The sequence below is a fragment of the Hemicordylus capensis genome, chromosome 5, assembly GCF_027244095.1.
Source record: "Hemicordylus capensis ecotype Gifberg chromosome 5, rHemCap1.1.pri, whole genome shotgun sequence".
In the NCBI taxonomy this organism is placed as follows: Eukaryota; Metazoa; Chordata; class Lepidosauria; order Squamata; family Cordylidae; genus Hemicordylus; species Hemicordylus capensis.
In genome coordinates this window covers 84,994,325-85,016,805 of record NC_069661.1, presented here as the reverse complement: position 1 = coordinate 85,016,805, position 22,481 = coordinate 84,994,325, and the positions used below count along the sequence as shown (strand labels likewise).

At 40.1% G+C, this 22,481-nt stretch overlaps 1 protein-coding gene across 31 annotated transcripts in view; it reads right to left on the bottom strand.

The window, feature by feature from the left end:
- TENM3 (teneurin transmembrane protein 3) overlaps positions 1–22,481 on the bottom strand; it is a 2,371,016-nt gene that overhangs the window by 310,186 nt on the left and 2,038,349 nt on the right. For 24 of the 31 annotated variants that reach the window (XM_053252610.1, XM_053252608.1, XM_053252605.1 and 21 more), the window contains one exon: positions 12,525–12,734. The exons of the other annotated variants lie outside the window; for them this stretch is intronic. In XM_053252610.1, the coding sequence (XP_053108585.1) occupies positions 12,525–12,734 (210 nt within the window). The remainder of the gene's footprint in view (positions 1–12,524; positions 12,735–22,481) is intronic. 31 annotated transcript variants of the gene reach the window in all.

Sequence of the window (22,481 nt, the reverse complement as noted above, 5' to 3'; positions counted from 1 at the left end):
GAGTGAAGTGACTGGCCCACAGTTTCCCAGTGCGTTTCATGGCTGAACAAAGATTTGAACTTGGGCTTCCCCAGTCCTAGTCCAACACTCTAACCATAGTGCTATAGATCAAACTGTGTTGAGAGACACTGGTACAACTAATACTGTATAGAAGAGTTATTCTTCCTCTTTATAGATACCACCATTGATCAAAACCCAGATTTCAAATTCTGGTTAAGATGGCATCCTGGGAAGTGTTGATCATAGTCAACAGCAGTACCAGTAACAGTAGCTGGTTAAGGCTGGCAAAAAGAATTTATGCTCACAAAGGAAGGAATTCAGGAATAGAATGCAGAAGGGAGGAAGAGAAAGTTCATTATTAATGCACCAGCATAGCAAAATTATGCCTGAATCCTGGCAACTGTTTCAACATTTAGACACACTCCAAACTATGTTAAACATTTTGCCCTAATGATTTCAATAGCTAATTCAGCATGTTCAATATCCTATTGAAATCAATGGGCATTAAGAGTGCTTCAATTCAGCTGGACTGTCCACTTTGTTTTTAAGAGCCGCCATTCCATTTCATATAACTGCAGAACCAGATAAATCAATTTATTTCAAAAGGGGGGGGGGAGGCTTAAGTGCTTTCATAAGCAGACTATCACCCGATTCACTATAATAAATTATCACATCTTTCTCCTTCTTCTGGCTTACAAAAGCTATTTCATACTTATGAATTCCAATGATCAAAATAATTCTGCCAATTACTGTGTTTCATTCTGCTATGCATAGTCAACTATGTAATGCAATAAACTATGCCTGAATGGTCTGTTTACCCCACAGCAAGTTACAAGGAAAACTCTTTCCCCTTAAAGGACTTGTCTCTTTGAAATGCACAAACTGGCAAGAAGCCAAGGGAAGCTGGTGCTTAAGAAACCAAGACTGAGCAGTGCCTGTGTGCATTTCAATCTCAGCCAACCGCAGTAAATGTTATTGGAGTTTTTGTGCTGTAAAATTGCTGCTTTCATGCCCACTGCATCTGACAATAGGAATTCTTGATCTAGCAAGAGGAAAGAAGGCTGATGTGCCTTCTAGACAAAACTCTGCATTCCTTAAAAAACCAGGGATACTACTTTAGTGTGCTCTTAATGGGTTAGTGACAGTGAGATTCATGCCAATGGTGCATCCGGACAGAGAAAGATACTAAATGGAGAAGTCTTTTGTGTGAGGTGGCAAAGAGCAGAAAATTTATTCTTTCAAAGCTACCCTGAAGCTTTTATAGGAGAAAGAAATATATACAAGGGGAAAGGTTATTGAATTAATAATTTAAATATTTTGCTGTAATTTGAAAGTTTCCACTTTAATGTAAGAACACGTCCGCTACTTAAAACAACTTGAAAACAAACATGTGATTGCTCTTCTTTTGCTAATTTAAACCTCTCCTTGGTTTAGTTTTGTAAAAATCATAGGACCAAAACCACAAATTACAAGGCTTGCAAACTAATTTGTGTTCTCAGTGACTTCAACACTGTTAAAACATTCAACATTATTTTAATGTTATGCTCTCTCATAGTTCTTTAAAACAGTTCTTTAAAACAGAAGAATCTCAAGGTTCAGAATAGTCTGCAATGCTAGCAAGCCTTCAGTAGCGATATCGATGTTATATGAATCAATGAAGTGGTCCATGTGTTCTGCAGTGTTACACTGGCATTTCCAATCGCCTGCATTGCTGCAGATGTCTAAATGTGCTGGCAGTCTTGCACAGAGCACAAACACTTAAAGTTGTGCGTCGCACTTCAAGAGTGCAGCTTGCAATGGAAGAATGTAAAACGTGTTACCAAAGTGCTGGTCCGTAACTTTTTAAGTATTTGCACATTTGTGCTCCTTAGATACCTACAGCAGAGCAGGCCAATCAGAAATACCAGCATAACACTGCACAAGCATGTGGGCTGCTATATTTGCACTTGCATAGCATTTGGCCAATTTTCCGTAATAACAATAATATAATCCGACACAGAAACATATTCAATAATGAACTAAAATAATTCATATATGCAAAGCAACTAGATAAACTTATTGAGGTAAGACACCTAGGAGCCTCACATAGTTCATCCAGTGAAAAGAATAATCAGTTAAGGCTGAAACATTGCGTACTCTTACCAACAGGAATTCATCCAAGAAAATCACTTTTCTTGGTCCCTGACTTCATTTATAACATCACTTCATTCTCTAATGCCTATGGCAAGGTTGCTTTCAGGACCCTTTGCTTTCCATGACATTTACTGTGTCAAAGAGCCTCAGATCTTAGTAGAAAGGGTATATCCCAGATGCCAAAATCTTATTATGAACCCAGCCCCTATTTGGGAGGGGTGGGTGGATCCGATCTTCTTTCTGCTTGACTGCAGCTTAGATCTCAGGTTAAAACCTACTACATGAGTAGATTATAGAAGTCCAGTTAGAGTCGGTGACTGAGTCCACTCAACTGACTAGAGCTTAACTAAAATAGATACTTTTTATTTTCACAGGAAAGAAATATAAGTTTTTTAAAAACTGAATAAAAGGGAAAAAACAACCCAACAAATAGCCTGCTTAGGGATGTGCACAAATTACGGTTGTGCACCAATTCGAAAGGTGAGGTTGGGAACCTTTAAGAGCGAGAAGAGAAGGTCTGTACCTGCTCCTCCGCCACTCACCACAGCTTTCTGCTGTGGTGTAACACAGCAGCAGCACGCACATGGCCTCCTTGCATGCGCAATGGCCATTTGCATCATCAGCATAGTTGCCACGCTGATGATGCAATGGCTGCCACGCATACATGGAGGCCATGTGCGTTCTGCCACGTGACAAGTGACAGGGAGTGCAATGACACAGCAGGAAGCTGCAGCAAGTGGCAGAGGAGCAGATATGGACCTGCTTTCCTCGCTCTTAAAGGTTCCCGACCTCACATTTCGAATCAGTGCACGAATCCCTACAGCCGATGTGGCATCAAACAGGAGATAAATTGGACCAATGTGAAAGGAAGGTACAGTATATCTGGAAGAAAGTATTATAAGGGGTAGATTAGATATGAAGGCACAAGATCTCCATTGTTAAACCTGCTGCAAGTGGGGTAGGGTCTAAATTAAGGAACAGAAGGGGTGCATGCATGAGTAGCACATCCCACACTTGAGGGGTACATCCCTGCTGCCTCTTTCCTAGGCACTTGCCTACCAGCCAAGCTTCCTATAGCAGAAGGAAGCCTGTTTGAAAGAAAAATGCTTGAGGAAGAAGGTAATAAAAGAGTAAGCTGCAGGAGAGGGGAGGATTTAGCTCTCCTCACCCACTTCTCTTTTGCTTGTTATCAGACCTTTTACCACCCAACTTTTATGTGATTGCTTAAGATCTAGGTTTAAACACACAGCTCTTCTAATGGCTTGGCTCCCAGTCAAATTAATTTCCGCCTACTTCTCATCCCTCTAGCTCTTATGCATCATCTGTTAGGAGGAGGCAAATTTAGCCAATTAGATTGGTTACTTGTGTTACTTCAGCGGCATAGCAGCCACAGCACTGTCATTCCTTCCTGTACAAGTAGTAATATGAGAAATTTGGGGTGATATGGGAGGGCCCACACTGTGGTTTGTCTGCACACTACCATTAACCCAGTTCTTCTTGAGAGTTGACACTGATATGGGGTGGGGGAACCTAATATAGGCTCCTGCTGTAAGGTCTGTGGCTTTTCATGTTAGCTTAGTAGGGCAGGAAGGACCAGCACTGTATGTGCTTTATGTTCTGTGAGAGGAGAGAATTAAAATGAAATACTTTAGGAAGCTATTCCATTGGTTTCATTTTGTTTGTTTACTTCCAGAAGACAGTTATGAGGGGCTATCTGGGGCTCTTTCATCATTAGGAGGCAAAAGTGAGTGTTTTGCAGGGTAGATTTGGCCCTACAGTTTCTTACTTGTTTTTCACAGGCAAATAGCTGGTACAGGCAGCCCAGCTAGTGCTCACTCAGGAAACAGAAATCTTAGGAAACAGAAATCTATCCTTTGGATAAGTATTAATTGAGGCTGTTCTCATGCACAGCCTAACACAGGCTAGGGAAGCCCAGCCTAGGTTAGGCTGCATGTAAGAACAACCAGGATCGGGCCCAATCACAGCGACACTGTACTGCCTAGCCCACTTTTCAGCTCGGCTCTTAGCCTGGGTTAACAGCATCAACATGCCGTTAACCCAGGCTCCAGGATCATGTATCTCCTCAGGCTACATTTAGCCTGAAAAAATACAGATGGGCCTCCAGAGTGCCTCCATCCTGGCCTCCGGAGCACCATGCTGCCTGGCGCAGCAGCAGATAATCTGGGAGCATGGTTTACGCTTCCAGCAGGGTTCCCTGGCTTATCTGCAGGGAAGGTAAGCTTTGTACAGCCTTTGCCCCACCCGCCCGGTCGTTTGAATGGCTCCATTATCTATCTAAGTTTTACTGGTAGATTTAGCATGCTCAGTTCTACCTGGTTAATATCTCTTATAATTTAAATGTGATTTTGAAGGTGGAGTGTACTGTGGTTGGCAGCCTATCAGATTTGACAAATCCACTATTAAAATATAATTTGTTATCCCTTTGATTTGTTAATAGGCTTAAACTCTTTTTGGAATGATGCAGGTAATGTTATATAGATAGTTGTGGGTGTGAATATTCTCCTAAAGCTGTGAAAGCCACAATTCAAAAAGAAATAATTGGTCCCTGCTTCTAAAGCAACAAAAATTGAAAAACACTGCTTTTGCAAACATTGGGAAACAAATATAAGCTACAACACGTGTGTCATTACTAACTATTTACAATATATTATTTGATTTTGGTGGGATAAGATTGAAGGGGTGACTTTAATTTCCTCTTAGCAAAAGGACTGAACGCTTAATTAAACTGAACTATACATTTTATTTTATGTTAGAGGAACAATGCTGACAGGGTTCTGGCAGAATGATTAAAATAAAAGAATGCATGGTAACCTCATCAAATAAAATATTAGAAAGAGATAAAAAAAATAATTGGCTAGACTCAGAAACATTTGTTGATTTTTAAAAGCCACTTCATTTTTCTCAAGCATGTCAAACAGAGAAATTAGTTGAACTGTACCTAAAGGATATTATTGACCCTCCTGGTTATTGTCTGGTTTTCTATGTAGGAGATTAAATGCCTTTTTAGATAGCTTCAAGCACTGATGCACTGCGCTGTGCCTGAATCATAACAATTCAGTAGGCCTCGATGAATTCAACATGCATTTTTGCAAAAGGTACATGAATGAGCTTGTTCCATATTTGCTGAAGCTTTTTATAGCTTTCTGTTTGAATATACATCTATGCAGTGTATAGATTTACCAAGATGCCTGTTATTCTACAGCTTGGAAGCAAGTTCCATTGATGACACTGGCACTTGTTAAAAGCTAAAACTCTGCTGCGTTGTTCTACAGTTCATGTAGTTTTTAAATTTATAATAAGGAATAAATGGCCCTATCTATCATTGAGGGACAGTATGGTAAATAAGAGGGAGAAACAGACAGAGAAAGGCTTGCAATTGAAATAATGTAAAGAGGTGAACATGGTTCAATAGAGGTGAGGTCACAAGCAGGTGGCCTCTGTATCTTGTTTTATTTGGTTTAAGTTCGTTTTACCAATATTATTTTAGTATTATGTGGGCTGCTTTGAAAATTTGTAATTGGTAATACAGTTTTAAAATAAGCAGGAGACACACAAGTTCATGCCCTCAACATTTTTTTTTTAAAAAGTGTGCTTCTATGTATAGAGGCAAGATACTTTGTTGTCTTAACTGAGGTATGATCAGCTTTTCAGTGTATTCTCATTCATTCTCTCTCTCTCTCTCTCTAACAGGCAACATACTACAGTCCCTATTGTGAACCTGGAGGCAGGGATCTGAGTAGAGCATGCAGTATTTTACCTGTGCTTTTATAAACCACGTATTATTTTGATCATATACACGTATGAACCACGTACACAATCAGCTACATGAACCATGCCCAGTTACTGACTATTCTTACACTACATCTGATTCATTTCTCACTATGACTGCAGGTTGCTGATACCTGCTACATTTGAACATGTATTGCTCACACATCAAACATACTTATTTGCCTTGCATAAGCAGATGATCACCCAACTTTGCTGGTATGTACCAAGTTTTGAAATTCAAAAGTACTGATATTTTTTTGAATGGAATATATAGCTAATTGCTGAACATGAAATTACAAGGTTGTAGGAGAAGCTGAAATTTTAAAATAACTGGCTGATGCTGCATATGTGCTCTTAACATCGGTGTGCAGAGTGTAACATCGGTGTCCTAGCACTGAAATCCCTGTACTTATGAAGCACAGGCACTGTTGTGCAAGAGTACAAATACTTGTGTTGCTCTTCCACACACTGGAAGCACTCTGTTAAAGCAGAAGCACACCCCTGACCTTCAAGAATGTGTTTCCACTTTAACAGAGTGTTTCCAGAATGCAGGAGAGCTTTGAAAGTATTTACGCTCTTCAGCAAGAGTGTCTATGCTTCATAAGTGCAGGGGCTGGTACTGTGCAAGTGCTGGTGTTAGGATCATGCATGCAGCACAAATCAGGATGTCAGCTAATATTTTAAGTTGACTTTGGCAGAATATGTCTTGGAACGGAATGCAGAATCCATTTCGTGAACATCCCTGCAATTTTCCTTTGTCAAGGATGGACAAGTCTGACTAGGGATAAAGTAAGATGTCCCTATGTGTTAAAGGAAGATATCTCTATGTATAGAGGCATGGAGTGCAAAGATCCTATAAAGTAGGCAGCACATATATGCACCCTAATCAGTAATTTCTCCCCCCGCCCCCTTTCCAGTGTCTAAACTTAGGAAGTGGCAATGCTTCTATCATTTCCCTTGGGAGATTGTTACAATTCTTAATAGACTCCACTGGCAGGAAGATTTTCTTACTTTTCAGCCTAGTTTTTTTCTTCGAAGTGTCAGTGCTCACAAATATGTCCCCATGCAATGCACAGACTGTTTCTTGCCTTTTGGGAAATGTTCTGTTTCTTCGTTTTCCATCTTTAGCCAAGATCGACCATACATACTGAGCTTCTTAAGACTTGCCTCATGTATTAATCCCTTCATCCTACTGATTAGGTTTTTATGCTTTATTGAATGCTTTAAAGTTGACAATATTTTCCATTCCAAGAGATGGCTAATGCATAAATTCAAATTCTGGAGAGAGAAACTGTTCTTCTCTGTAACAGGATTTCAACTTCTCACATCACACTTGTACGAACTATTTGACATTACAATGAAACCTTGTGTCAGAGGGGTCAACCAGAGCTATACAACCAGAGGGTTCAACCAGAGCTATACAACCACAGCCAAACCATTCATCAAAATTTTGCAAAGTGTTCCTACTTTTTGACTTTGGGTTAATTTGCTTATGATACAACACCTTAGGGTATATCCAGCACAGAACTCTTGACACATTTCATTTCTGTTACATCCTCATACTTCTGGAACTAATCTTCAAATATTTTCTATGAATACTTCTTCCTCATAAAAATGTAGGCTTCTTTTTAAAAATTGTGTTACTTTACAGTTAATTTGCACAACTATACCTACATTCAAGCTACATTCAGGGTACCTGAGAGCCATTAAGTAAGCAGACACTTAAAAGTGTATAACCATGTGGGGAACAGTATTCTATGTAACACGGGTTCCTAGATGTTGACTACAACTTCCATAATCCATAGCCAAGATCACTGCATCTGGGGATGATGGGAATTGTAGTCAACAACTGTTGACTACAGGGAGCACTGGTCGAGAGGCAGATGCTTTGGGGCTTCCAACCCGAATATTAAGGAATATTACAACTCCTCTGCTTGTACCTGTAATGTCATGCAACTAGCTCCTCATATGGTTAGAGGTGCCATTAAGTAAGCTTTGAAAAGTTTCTTAACTGTCAGAATGCATTCTCAGGGTACAAAAAAGCAAGGAAATTTAGCAAGAAAGGAGCTACTGTCATTCTCTGTCTGCTGGATATGAGGAAGGGTGGAGTGGAGAAGATCTTGGACAGAGCTGACCACAGAAGTGAGTGAACAGAAATTGGGATTTGGAGCCAATGAGTGATTGCAATGTGAAAGGCATTAACCCTATTCATAACCTGCAAGCCTATTTTAATAAACTGCACACATGTGCATATCTATATTACATTAAACACTCCTGCAACTGATTTTGATACATGGAAATTAAATCTGAATGTTGACCATGTGATCTTCAGATATAACTATTCACACTATTGTTTAATTATTTTGCCTCATTTACAGTGTAAAATTCTAAGAGTTTGTTTCATTTTCTACTGTTACACATCAGCCTCTTTAAACAGAAAAGGTCAATTTGTATTTCTCACAGGACTTAAAAAACTTCTTGAGTTAATTCATACAATCAAAAACTGTGTTCTGCCTGGGGTTTAGGAGCTGTGTGTGCTCCCAATTTTTGGCTGTGTGGAAGCAAGGTAGGAGGAAAACCTGAGTAGCATTTCCTTCTTCTTTACTTCCATATAATCACTTCTACCCAAATTTCCCTCATACCTTGCTTCCATACAACTGAAAATTGAGAGTATACACAGCTCCCAAACCGAGGTAGAACAGTTTTTGCTTGTGTGAATGACCTCCCTGTTTGTTATTTGCTGATAATGTAGATCTTTTAAAATGAAAAACTGAAAAGATTTCAATACTATATTACAACTTGCACTAACAGATGAGTCATCACTGTAGACTACTCTTTAAGACTATTTGAAACATCAAATATACCATACATAGATTAGGTAAAACCTGATATAAATGACCCAATTGCTTATATATTTTATAGACGTATTACAAGAGTTTTTACTTCGGGGCATGTGTATATTTCAACAAAAAAATATTGGAACTTGAATATTTTCTTAAGGCTATTTGTCATATCTCAATCACAACAGAAATAAAAAATCAACAAGCAGCAAAATATGAAGAGGGAAATCGTGGCTAAATGCCATGTACCCTATTAAAGCTAATAAAAGAACACTTATGGTAGCCATTTGCTTGCAACTAGGTGCAGAACACAGTAAAACAAAAACATTAACTGGATCAAAAGAGATACGTGTTTGAAGAATAATTTCATCTCATGCGTGTGTTTATCTTGTCATCAGAGTAGTCAGAATCTCTCTGTATCATGTAATATCAGTTGACCCAGATTCATGAAATTTCTTCATCATTATTACTTGTTGTTTTGCATTATACATCAGAAAATAATGGATTATGCATGAAATGATATACTGACATCTTCAAATAATTTTAGTTCTCCCAAACTGCTTTAACTGAGACAGGTTATGAATCCCAGCAAACCATTTCACCAGAATTGTTACAATTCTCATAGAGTTATACAATTTTTGTAACCTCTCCTAATTTTAAATATCTGATATGTTTTCTTCATAAGAAGAAAACATGGAAATGACAAAAATTTATCATTCAATATAGATGTAATGAAGGTGTTCTCTGATCTAGGGTATGATTATAGGCTGTCCTGAAAACATAGAACCTGAAAATGTGATATCTCATCCATCCATGTGTTATCTCTAAGGGGAGCACTAATGGGTTGGTAAAGAGAATTTGAGCTTGAGACCTGCTCTGAAACTCACTCGAAATAATACCCTAGGTGCAAAATACCATTCAAACAGACCCTGTTTCCTTACTGGTGAATAATTATGAATGAAATTTTGGACTGAAATAATGGGGATTCCTCTAAGTACCTTCCACAGAGTGCAGAAACTAAATAATGAGTGTATTTTAAAAGCTTGCTTTCTGAAATCTACAAAGAAAATGATGGCTGAAGGTTGGGGCCCTGAAAGTTGGGGCTCTTAAAGAGTAGGATATATTTGCACTTGCTTGTATTATATAAAGCTATTAGTGCACTGTTTTATTGTTTTAACAGTTTTAACATCATTTTAAAATATTGTTTTAAAATTTAAATTGTTGTAATGTTTTAACTTTTACTGTATCATTTATTTTGTTTTAACTAATGTTTTAAGTTTTCTCTGGTCATTTATTTTAACTTTTTCTGTTTGTTTGTTTGTTTGTTTGTTTTGTTGTAAACTGCCCAGACACGTGAGTTTTGGGCGGTATAAAAATATGTTAAATAAATAAAATAAAATAAAGTCAGATCATACAAAACTGATGATTTTCAAATATTCTGTTAAAAATATTAACTTATTTGAGTCTTGGTTGAAGATGACTTTATATAAGAACAACAATGTTTTTAATTGAACAAGTATGTAGGTTTCTAGATATGAAAAAAACAACCCCATATTGCCAGGTATAATGCTCCTAGTTTTAAAAGTTCTGTACTGTGAAAGATACCAAGCTCAATACACTGAAAGGAGAACTGCCATCTTCCAGCCATTTCCCCCGCTCTTCTCTGTTTTGTCCCTCTACACAAAAGTTGGCTAATGCTAAACATTGGTACCAACAGCAGGCGAAAGAGAGCAGGACTGAAAGTGGGAATAAATACACTGGGATGTGGAAAGAGACTTCCAGTGACAGAGCTCAAGTCAAACACTAAGACAGCAGCTTGAGAAGTTCTAGAATGGTGGGGATAACTTGAGCCAACCCATTAGACAGCAAGACCAGCGCAACTTGAAAGGTTGGTGAGCAATATTAGTACTGGTGTTGGAGAAATCTGTGAACTTGTCCAGTGCACTTCATGTTTTACTGCTTGTAGCTATAGCTATTAACCAACTGTGGCAATGATTCATGGTGAGCAGGAAGCACAAGAGTTTTGTACCTCTTGACTCTGTTCTTCTCTGTATTGTTTGGAGTGGAACATTTGCACCTACAATGGCAGGGAATATGTACAAGCTATCTTTGTATCAGGAATTTGCACATCTTCCTGCCACAAAAGATACAAAAATTATATTTTTGATAAAACAAAAGTGATGAGCCCTTTTCAGTCATGAGCCCCATCGTTTTCCTCCCCCCAAAGCACTCACACAGCTCTGAAAGTGGGTAGGAAGTCTTGGCCCAGAGCTGTCACTCACCCCCTTTCTCCAACTGTTAACATTTACAGAGGGACCCACTGTAACTGTGAGGGAGAGCGCTTCCATGACTGGCAGCCCAGAGCAATCCAGGTTTTCAATCATGGAAGCACTTGCCATCATGATTAAAGAGCTTCCCTTTTCACACAAATGCTGCCATTTCCATGAGCAGCAAGGGGAGGGAGATGATTGAAATGCCACGGAGGTACTTCTCACCCCTTTCCAGCACTTGTAAGCATGTATGGCATTCATTGTTTGAATGCCTGAACGGGGCTACAGAAACAGTCATAAGCTCTGTATCTTTCAAAAACTATAATTCTACAATCAGTCAAACTGTATACATTTTTAAAAAGTCTTTACAAATCACAACATCTTTTCTCTCAGAATTAGGAAATAGTTTGTATGAAGGGCTGAACAGGAGAAAAGGAACGCACAGAATCCCTTGAGGCTTGATATTTGCCAGAGCTATCACAGTAAGTGGGATCTTATGCCTTTTTATGTTCTTGAAGTCATAATCCATCTGGTAGCAAAATATTTTGTAATACATCTCCATATTATTTGCACTTTTTTGAGTTTTGTCTACCTTTTCTCCTGTTTTGTTTTTGGTGCTGTTTTCCACTCCTTGATTTCATTGCCTGAAGGGCTTCAGATCTTGGAGCAAAGATTTGCAGCCCTTCATGCAAGCAAGCAAGCAAATTAATCAATCAATCAACTAACCAACCAAAGACTTATTAATGTAATACTGACTTTGGGCAGGACCCTGCTGTTGAATCCAAACTTCTGGCTCAAAAGACAATTCTCCATTTCACATGTTCCATTATCAACAACTGGGTGAATCTTCAAAACTCCCTAAACTCATCAATGGAGCTAGAATCACTGATAATCACCTCCAAATCACTTATTATTATCATGATCTCCAACATGTAATTGCTGCCAAATAAATAAATGCATAACAGCAAGGGAAAATATGTGAAAATTGTGTCCACTAGGTGGGCAATGACAGGAATGACAGCTCCTTTCACACAATGAGGGATGCATATGACAGGGTACTCTCTTTTTAGTTTTGTACAAAGTCTCCATAAGTGTCTAAAGTTGGAAGTTTACCAAAGTGTACCAATGATTTGTTTTCATAATAATTTAACAAATAACGGGCAACCATTTTAAAGGAAAAGAAGCATCTACTGTATTAGCAGATATTGACTGCAAGTTATAACATTGTATATAATTAAGAATTAGTGATTCCTATATAATTAGAAATCTACTATAACTAGACAACCACAGAGAGACCACTTTTGGTTATAGATAATAAAAGCTGGCTTCAACAAACAAAATAAATCTACTTATTATTATGTTTTTGCACAGGTTTTCTAAATAGAAACTACCAAACAATTTCCATTTGGTTAGTATTTCATTATAGTGTCTGGTTACAGAAATGAAAATAAGGAAGTGTACTTGAACAATGGACAAGATGTCCTATGCTTACCATGACCTGAGGCAAAAACTGAAACAGGACCGGTCTGTACTAGATAAGAGCTGGCAGTATAGTCCTCATCAGTGTCAGAGTCCTGAACTGGCTGGATAGCACTAGTACTTAGCAACCATCTCTGGTTGTCATGGAGATTAGGTGATGGAGGAGGGGAATGTAAATGTTCAATAACGGATTGACTAGATGAGGAGGATGGCATGGGAGGACCTAAGGAAAAAGTAAAAATAAAATATATTTTTTTTACAATTTGGGTTAAGATAACATGAATTGCTGCTTACATGCTTCAAATAATAGCTGTTTATAAAATACTTCAAATAAAGTATGGGCAAACAAAATATGATAGTTGTATAAAATGAAAACGATTCTAGTCACCTGGCATTCATAGTGCAAGGGACTGCTTGCACAACAGTACAACAGACTGCTTCTGTAGTAGTTACAATCTGTATAAAGCTTATTTTCTTTAACTCAATGTATAAAGCTTGGTTGCAAGTAACAAAAGAACTGGATCATTCACTATGAAGTTTCACATTCCGTAATATTTCTAAAAGCTCAATTCCATATCTGTAAACTTAGACCTGATGGTTCTGTTCAGAGTTCAAAGGTTAACCTCGAGACCATGCTCTGCCCACTTGCTTTACTTATGTCTCATTATGTATGTCTGCCAAGTAGACTACAGGACTTAGAAAGCAACATTCATGTACAAGAGCAGACATCAGCATATTTTACAGATCTGCAAGATCCACATACCCTTTCTGCCATTTCTCAGTAGAAGAATCAACTGAGAAATGATAGGATGTAAATATAGATCTTGCTAGGAAGGTCAAGAATACGCTTTACTTCTCATAAAATATATTTTCAAATGACAAAAAAGAAAACGAAACACACACACACCCATGAAATTAATATTTAACTTAGTAAACAGTGGATACTTATTTAAAAATAGACAACTGTTGTGTGCAGCCAGGTTGCTAAAAAATAAAAAGATTCCTTAATCAGTATAGAGGAATATTTTCATCAGGTCCAGCTAAAAGTTACAAAGTAGTGAGAATAATAATAATACTGTAATTAAAAAATAGCAGCAGCAACAAGCCAAATGCTTGTGTTCACCCTAACAAAGGAATTACCCTATTTTGGCATGCAGAATTAACAAGTTTATTTTGTGTTATTCTATTTTACTTAGGCAACCTTTTATCCACTGCACTGGCAAAGCTCCCCCCCCGCTTTTTTTAATTTCCCAATTTTTTAAGTGTGAAGAGACTGGCCTGAACTTCACTAAAATCCTTAGAGATTATTCTCATGGATTTAGTACTTTAAACCCCAGCTGATAAAATGCAAAATTAATTTTTGCAAACTTTGTTGTCAGATAATGCTGGGATAACAAGTGATGCACCAAGCTTCCCTGTGTGCAATCAAAGGCATCTAAAGTGTCTTATGAACACACAGGGCTGGCCAAAAGGATGCACACATGGATCTATTTTGGTCCAGAGAGCTGAGCTCCATGTTCACAGTAGAGCACCCACATCAGCAGCAGCCGGTGAGGGTGCCGGTGGAGGGGTGGCAAGAGGTACCTTTAAGAGTAAAAGAATAAGTCCTTACCTCTACTCTCACTGCACATGAACGCGGCTCGGAGAAGCAGTGTGCCACCCAGCACCCCCTGTGGTGGGAGAATGCCTCCGCCACTCACCTGGCTTTCACGGAGCTGATCCCCCGCCCTCTGCCAAGTGAGTGGTGGAGGCTCTCCCCCACCTCAGGGGGTGCCGGGCAGCATGCTGCTTCTCCGAGCAGTGTTCAGGTGCGGTGAGAGTAGAGGTAAGGGCCTGTTCTTTTACTCTTAAAGGTGCCTCTTGCCACCCCAACACCAGCACCCTCACCGGCCGCTACTGACCCACACCCAGAGCAGACTGAGGGATCCATGTAAGCTTGGCAATTAAAAACACAGATTACATTAGGCATTGGGCTTTTTGACAAATAAAATTTCCTATTTCCTTGCAAAAAAACCAAAAACAAAAACAGATTTAATGTATCTATGGTGTATTCATAAAGAAATTAGGTATTATCTATCATTTTATCACATAAGATAAGAAAAGAAATAATAATAATAATAAGAAATAGGTAGATAAGAAATAAACTCAGAATTAAAATAAAGGGGGGAAATGAAAAGTATCCCTAAAATCGCCCGAATGGTGAGCTTGCTGCAAGGTTTACCACATAGGCATAGGTTCCATGTAGAATAATTTAGACCAGGCCTTTTAATATAATGTGTATTCAACCCTTTAGAAATCTATCTATCTATGCTAAGCAAAGAGAAATATTAGCAATCTGTTCTACAGCTTTCCAAAACTTGGACGTGGGAGAGACCAGGTCTAAATCCCAACCTATCCATGGACTCACTAGGCTCAATCACACAATTGCCATCAGGACAGGGTGCATTCATCCTCCTAACTAGCTGCTACCTTGCACACCAACACACTTCCCCTCCTCCTACCCTGATGTTTGCAAACACACAACTGAAAATCGCAAGCAGACCTGGCTGTCCTACTCAGGTTTGGCACTTCTCTTGCCCTGCCGGTGGCCATGCAAATGAGTCTACTGTATGGTTCTGGATATGTTACTCTCAATTTCAGTCTGCCATCTATAACATGAAAGAAAAGTCATTTATCTCACAAGGATGTTACAGAGATTAATATACTAAGGAAAACCTATTTCTGAGCCTTGGAAATAAACTGGAGTAAATCTAAGTAGGCATATACATACTACCATACACTAATAATGCAAAAGATCATCAAAAATTTCCTGTTATATTATATGAGCCAAAGGAAAATGCATAGGTACTATGGCACACCACAAAATCACCAGATTTCAGGCATTCTCTTCTCTTTATAGAACACAATAACTTTGTAATAAGTGACTTTTAATTATAAATCCATTTTATATTATAGACCCCCTATATGCTCTCCAACCTGTGTAGCTTGGCACCAGCATTTATCTCTCTGCTGGATACTAGAGCCTTCTGCAGTCAACCTGTGGTGACAGTTATCTCTTAATTAAAACTCTACATGCAAATAGCATTACTGAAATGTGTTGTGGCAGAGCACACACAAAGCACAATTATTTGTAACTGCACAGGCCTTGTTATCTACAATTTTAATACTGGGCAACCATTGTACTTAGTGTGAAGCTCTCCCTCTGGGAAATATGTTTAACAAATCCTTATTACTTAAGTTAAGTTAGTCATATATCTTTTCATAGTCATCACATTGTATTGAACAGAATTGTTACAATGCTCCTTCTAAAAGCAATTTTACACAATGGGTAAGAATGTCTAGAAGACCAAATCTCTTTCTCTTAACATAATGGATGATGATGACCCATTTAACCTTGAATGAAGTTATTTCACATACCTCTGAATGCTAACCAACTTTAAAGTATATCTTAGATACAAATCTGAAAGAAAAACCACATCTTCCTTCAACTGGTTTGCAGAGAAAAGTTATTATTTATAAACCAAAAGGGAGTGTTTACTTAGGTGTGCATTTTAACTCACAACAATACAGTTGCTCCTACAGAAAAACAGTGACCAAAGTGTCTAAATCTAAGACTCCCCAAACCCCAAGGATCACATGACTACCACTTCTTTCTCACCTTCCATTCACCGCAAGCCATGCCTCTTGTGCTTCTCAGTCCTTTAGGCTCCATTCCCCACACCACAGAAAGGCCCCGTTTCTCCTTCCTCACAAGCCTCCATTCTAATTCACTTAATCCTCTTTTTTTCCATTCAGCCTGCCACAACCGCACATAGGGACTTTCTGTCTTTCTCCCCTCCCCCCCACCCTGCTGTCCATGCCTCCTTCTAGGCTTCCTCAACCCTGCAATGTGGCTGGGGAAAGAGCAAGTCTCTTTTGTTCTCACTGTCTCATGGGGCGCTTGTACACAACACAAACTCTCCTTGAACTGCTAAGGATGGGAACTTTAACTGCCTTGGACTTACATACATGTAGCTACCGCACGGCTAACCCATGCTGAAAAGGGTGGAAACTATAACTGCAAGTTACCAGAGTGTATTTAAATGGAACAGCCAAGTAGAACTCCAGAAAATCGGTAAAATATTGTTCTTTTGTTTAGAGTGCCATGATGGTCTTTGATCTATTTATATATAATGACCCTGCTGAGTAGAAAACCTCTGTTTTAAGTGGTTTGAGAGTTAAAGCCAAATCTCCAATATAGAAGTAGTTCAAGCTTGTGAACATTAAAAGGTCTTCCTATACGGCATTCATAAGGAGAGTGATGAATTCTAGATAGGTAGTTGAGTTGGATATTATAGTGACCTATAAAGTGGTCACAGTTGCTACCTAGCTAGTATGTTAAGTCACTTGCTAAAGGAAGTCAGGTTATGCAATTCGCAATCAAGCATGGCTTTCTCCATCACCAACAAGCACATTTTAGTGAAGAGACTGCCAGATCTGAGCTCTAACTAATGTACATTCAGTTAGACTAATCTGACATACCATTCTCAATGGGTATTTTTTGAAAAGCTAGCAAGCATAACACATTGCTCTGTGCCAAAGCCAAAGTCTGCACAGCTAGACAGAACTCAGCATGAGTCTCAAGTTAAACATAAGGGAATGTTTCAGGGTTTTCAGATTTATAAAATATTGTTTTCTTGGTGCACAGGCCAGCAAAATCCACAGTCGTAGTTCTTTTGTGAAACTAAATTGCCTTTAAGCGATGAAGCAGTATAAAAGAGACAGTTCTTGCGTCTTTAGAAAAGCCCCCAGTCCTGGAATCTAGGCAGGGACCCCCTGACTGTTTCCATTCTGAAAGGAGCCAGCTCCTTTTAAAGCGCCTGTGCCTAATTATGCACAGCTGCTTCTGATTAAAGCCAAAGCAGGTTGACAAACTTTGGGGAGATGTTCTCTTACGGGAAGATCACCATTGTCCTTTGCAGCTTCACTCTCAAGGACGAGCATATGACTATTGTGATTTCATGCCTCCCTTTTCCAAATGACTCTCGAGCCTACTCAGATGCTGCTTTTTGGGACAGTGTAGCAAAACTGGCATGTCTACAAACACACTAGCCACGCTGAGATCAGTGGGGCAGAAGTGTCCCCAACTTTGTCCTAAATTGTAATCATGTCTTTCAAAAACAATCAAGTAATTTTTTTTCCTATATCACTTCATTCCTCTGAATATATCCAGTCAATCTTAGTATTCACAATTAAGTTTATGGTCCATAAACCACAGTAGTGAGCTTAACATTACTTAACTTTCTAACACCTAACAGGTGTGTTCTTTACTAACACCTAGGCCCAATTCACAAAATTGTCTATTACAGCCTGAGTATTCCAGTGGCAGGAATTCCATCCTACACCTTTTGGCACAGATGAAGCTCATTCACATGATTTAGGAAGACTATTTAAATAGAGTTATGTAGAGGTCATTCACATGACTAGGCAGGCGGGGCGGTGGGCAGGGTAGAAGGTTTGTTAAACTCACCTTCCCTCCAAACGACTGATTCCATGTTGCTGGGAGTGCAGACACACTCCCAGATGATCCGTGCCGTGCGTCTGCAGTGTGCAGCTCCAGATGCCGGGACGACGCAACCCTGCCTCTGAAGACTCCACAATGCATTGCGCTAGGCACCCATTTGTGACCGCTGGGGCTAAACATAGCCCCAGCAAACACACGATGTGGTAGGCCAAAGGATCTTGCTCCCTTAACCTCAGCTAACAGCCAGGCTACAAAACAGGGCTAGGCAGTGCTGCCCTGTTGGGATTGTGCCTGATCCTGCTGTTCTCACACGCAGCCTAACCCAGGTTGTGCATGAAAACCACCTCATTATGGGGTGGAGACTGCCTTGGTCGGCCTGATGGATGACCTCAAATTGAGAATTGACAGGCTGTAGGAGGGCTGTAGTTGTGCAGCGCTGACAAATGTTTGTTTGTTTAACATGTTTCTATACTGCCCAAACTCACATCTCTGGGCAGTTTACAACAGAAAGGTTAAAACATTAATTAAAACAGAATAAATGATAGAAAAGTTAAAACATTAATTAAAACAAAATAAATGATAACAGAAAGATAGACACATTACAACAATTAAAATTTTTAAAATATTTTAAAAACAATGTTAGAACTATTAAAGTACTATTTAATTAAAAGCCTGGGTGAACAGATTTTTTCTGTTCTGTTAAATCTTTAAAGATTTTTTAAAGTTGTCAGAGATGGGGAGGTTCTTATTTCAGCAGGGAGCGCATTCCAAAGCTTCGGGGCAGCAGTGGAAATTGCCCGTCCCCGAATGGCCACCAGACAAGCTGGTGGGAACTACAGACAGACCTCTCCTGATGATCTCAATGGGCACAATAGGTAGATAGACAGATAGACAGATATAATCACCATCCCATGTGAAGTGTGTACAGAACCGCACTGGGTGGTTCAGTTAAAACTTGAATTGAATATGAACTGGTCTGCAAACTGGTTCGTTAGAACCAGCCTGTTGTTCTGTCCGTGCACTTGAACTGGGTTGAACCAGTTTGGAAATCCAGTAAGGATTCCCCTTTACAAGCAATCGTGGAACCCTAGCAACTAAAATGGGGTTGTAAAGTATGAGCAGGGGTGGTAGATCACTTTATGTGTGGCCGTGTGGCAGTGGCAGCTCCTCGATGATGGCGGGGCAGCTGCAGCTTCCCTAGACCCCACCAGTGCCCCCCTGATCAGTGTGGACGAATGGGGGACTGGTTCTGGGTGCATGGAGGTTCCAACTGGGGCCCTGCCGGCCTAAGCTGATGGGGGGGGAGCACTAGTGTGACCTAGGGGAGCCACTGATGGCCCGCAACCCCTTTGCTTGTAAAGGGAATCTTTACTGGATTCCTCTTTAAAAAAAATCCCAAACTGGTCTAACCAGGCCAAACTGGTTCGATATGAACGAGGCCCAGTTCATCTCCAACTCAGACCAGCCTTCCTTTTGTGGGGAGCAGTCTGCTTTGAGCCTGAACCAGTCAAACTGGTTCTACACATTCCTACATCTCAGTGGCAGAGCATCTGTTTTGAATGCAGATAGTCTCAAATCGAATTCCTGACATCTCCAGGGAGTTATTTGCACATGGTTTCATTCTGTGAGGTAAATTTGAGTAAAGCCAGTTCAAAGTACACTCACGGCATTGAGGGAAGCAGCCCCTCCCCTCTGCTCTTGGGTTTGTTTTTCATGCAAGTTCACATGTTTTCATTAATGTTTTCCTTCTAGCCAATGGGCAGAGGGGGAGGGAGAGAGTACTGAAGAGCTACATCTGCATTTGTAAAGAGAGTATCCTTCTAATCATGCTTCTACGTCAGTGCCTCTCCCTATTTACTCCGACGTTTTCAGAAAAAGTAGCTTAAAACCAGCATTTTTAAAACCCAGAAATACCTCAAGATAAGCTAGAATTCACAAGACAAAGCTTGACTTGCATGTGGAGTGGGTCCAAGGATCTCAAAGGGACCTCAGGGGTAAATTTGGCTGGTGTGTGAATGCACGCACTCTCTCCTGAAGGAGATTCGGGGTAGAAACCCTGTGTGTAAATCCTCCAGGTAGGGTTGAGGAAAGACTCCTATTGAAAACCTAGAGAGCTGCTGCCAGTCAGAACAGACAATACCAAGCTAGATGATCTGACTCAGTATAGGGCAGCTTCCTTTGCTCCTATGTAAGCTCATCTATGCACATATGACCATCCTAGACAGAACAATCATGATACCAGTCCAGGATAAGGAGAAACACGTAGTGTCTGACAAGAGATAAGAGACACCTAAGTGCTGGTCCTTAAGAAAAAAGAAAGGGGATGCAATCCTGTTTCATTAAGATCAAAACAGCTCTGTCACTGACTCTATAAGGAGCCGATTATATTCAGTACATAAGGTAGATGTAGGAAGGTTAGTCTTTATGTCAAAATCCAATAAGCAAAATTAAATGCTTCAAGATCATTAAAAATATTCTGAAGAAGGTATAAAGCCTAATGAGAATGACTTACATGCAGCAAAGCATTAGGAGCGTGAAACAGGAGTTGTGCCCTTGCAGCAAGGGCTGCAAGGGCTGCTCTGAAGGGTAAGCCTTGTCAAGCAGCAAAGTATGCACACAGCGGGAGGGGAAGCAAATTCACTGCTCTCCCCTCCCCACCAAAAAGTGCTCATTGGCTTCCAAGAATATCTCTCTGAGGGTCACATGGCCCTTAGGAACCGATTTCCGAAAGCTAAAATATATTTTTTAAATACTTTTTTTTAAAAAAAGACTACACTATCTTTAAAAAAAAACATTGTTAATCTGTATCCTACCTATCACAAAGGCTAGAATGCCACCTGGAAGCACTCTGTGCACTGAGGATCATGCAGCCCTCAGGGACATATTTGCTCATTGCATATGGTGCTTCCGAGAAAACTGGAGATCAGTAAAAATCCCCTCAAGCTTGTACATTAGGGATGTGCCCAAAATGGATTTTGTGTTCTGTTTCAAGCTCAAAATAAAATGCAAGAAGGCAGTTCATGTTTGGAGTGCTTCAGCCATAGGGAACAATGGGGAAACTTGAAACACACCATTGTTCCCCATGGGCAGCTCCTACGGACACCAAAATGGGTTGTGTGGTAGGGCATGATGGTGATACCTAGCAACCAACCCACAAAAGAAATGGGCAAGTGGGTGATTTTAAACAAATTTTTAACCTTCCCCCCAAACCCCCATAGGATCTTATGGGGGTTTGAGGGAACGGTTAAAAATTACCCACTTGTCCATTTCTTTTGTCAGTTGGGGTGATAGGTAACACCATCATGCCCTACCACACAACTCATTTTGGTGTCCCTAGGAGCTACCCATGGGGAACAATGGGGTGTTTCAAGTTTCCCCATTGTTCCTTATGGCTGGATCAAGCTGCACTCACAGAGTGCATGGCACAAAAGTTTTGCACTGCAATTTGCAATGCATTTTGCAACCCTGCCTTGAAAGAACACTGCAGAAGCACACAGTAAGAGGGAATTTGTCCCTCCCAGCACAGAACACATATTTAAAAGAGCGTCCAAAAATAGACACCTCCCCCCCCAAAAAAAATAACTGACCCAGAATCCACTGTGGACTACACTCCCTGCACTGCAGAAATATTATTGGCACAAATTGCTCTCACACACAATTATGACTCCATATGTTACTTCCTAGCATTGCAATAGCTGCTACATCAGCAGACTTACTTAGCACCCAACATAGTCATATTTTGATTGAGTCCACCCTGCACTGCAGATTGCAGAGCAGACACACAAGTTAGTCTCAAGGCTAACATGGAGCTCATCACAGCAATCACCAAGAAATATCACACACACACAGCTGCCACAGTTCATTTCTTGCCACAACAATATCTCACAAACAAAACAAACCACAACTCAAGGAAGGCTCAAGGCAGGCACCCAAGTTCTGCCTTGCCAATCTGAGATCTAGCAAAACCAGATAGTTATAGCAGCAACAGCACAGCATATTATACTCAGTGCTGAGAAAAGAAAACCACAAAATCAAGCCCTTCCTCCTGTCCTTATATATTCCTCTTTTTCAAGAAAGACACAATATAAGGGCGCTCTCTCTATCTCCCAGTCCCTTTGAACGGCGGCAACGGGTGGGCGGGAGAAGGCGGCGGCAATGGGCAGGCGGGAGAAGGCGGTGACAGCAATGGGCGGACGGGAGATAGCAATGAGCGGGTGGGCAAAAAAACAGCTACAGCGGTGGGGGGGTGTGCAGCGACAGGCGACAAACTAGAGGAGAAGATGCTCTGCGCCCAACCCAGTTAGTATATTTTAAAATCTAGAATACATTTTGAGAACTAGAAAAATTAAATAGAAACATTCTTAACTGTTGTCCCACATAATGGCACTCTCACAACTAAAACAATATTCACTGGACGCTGATGGCCTCATTATAGCCAGTCTGTAATTTATTTCTCTGCTGGAACAG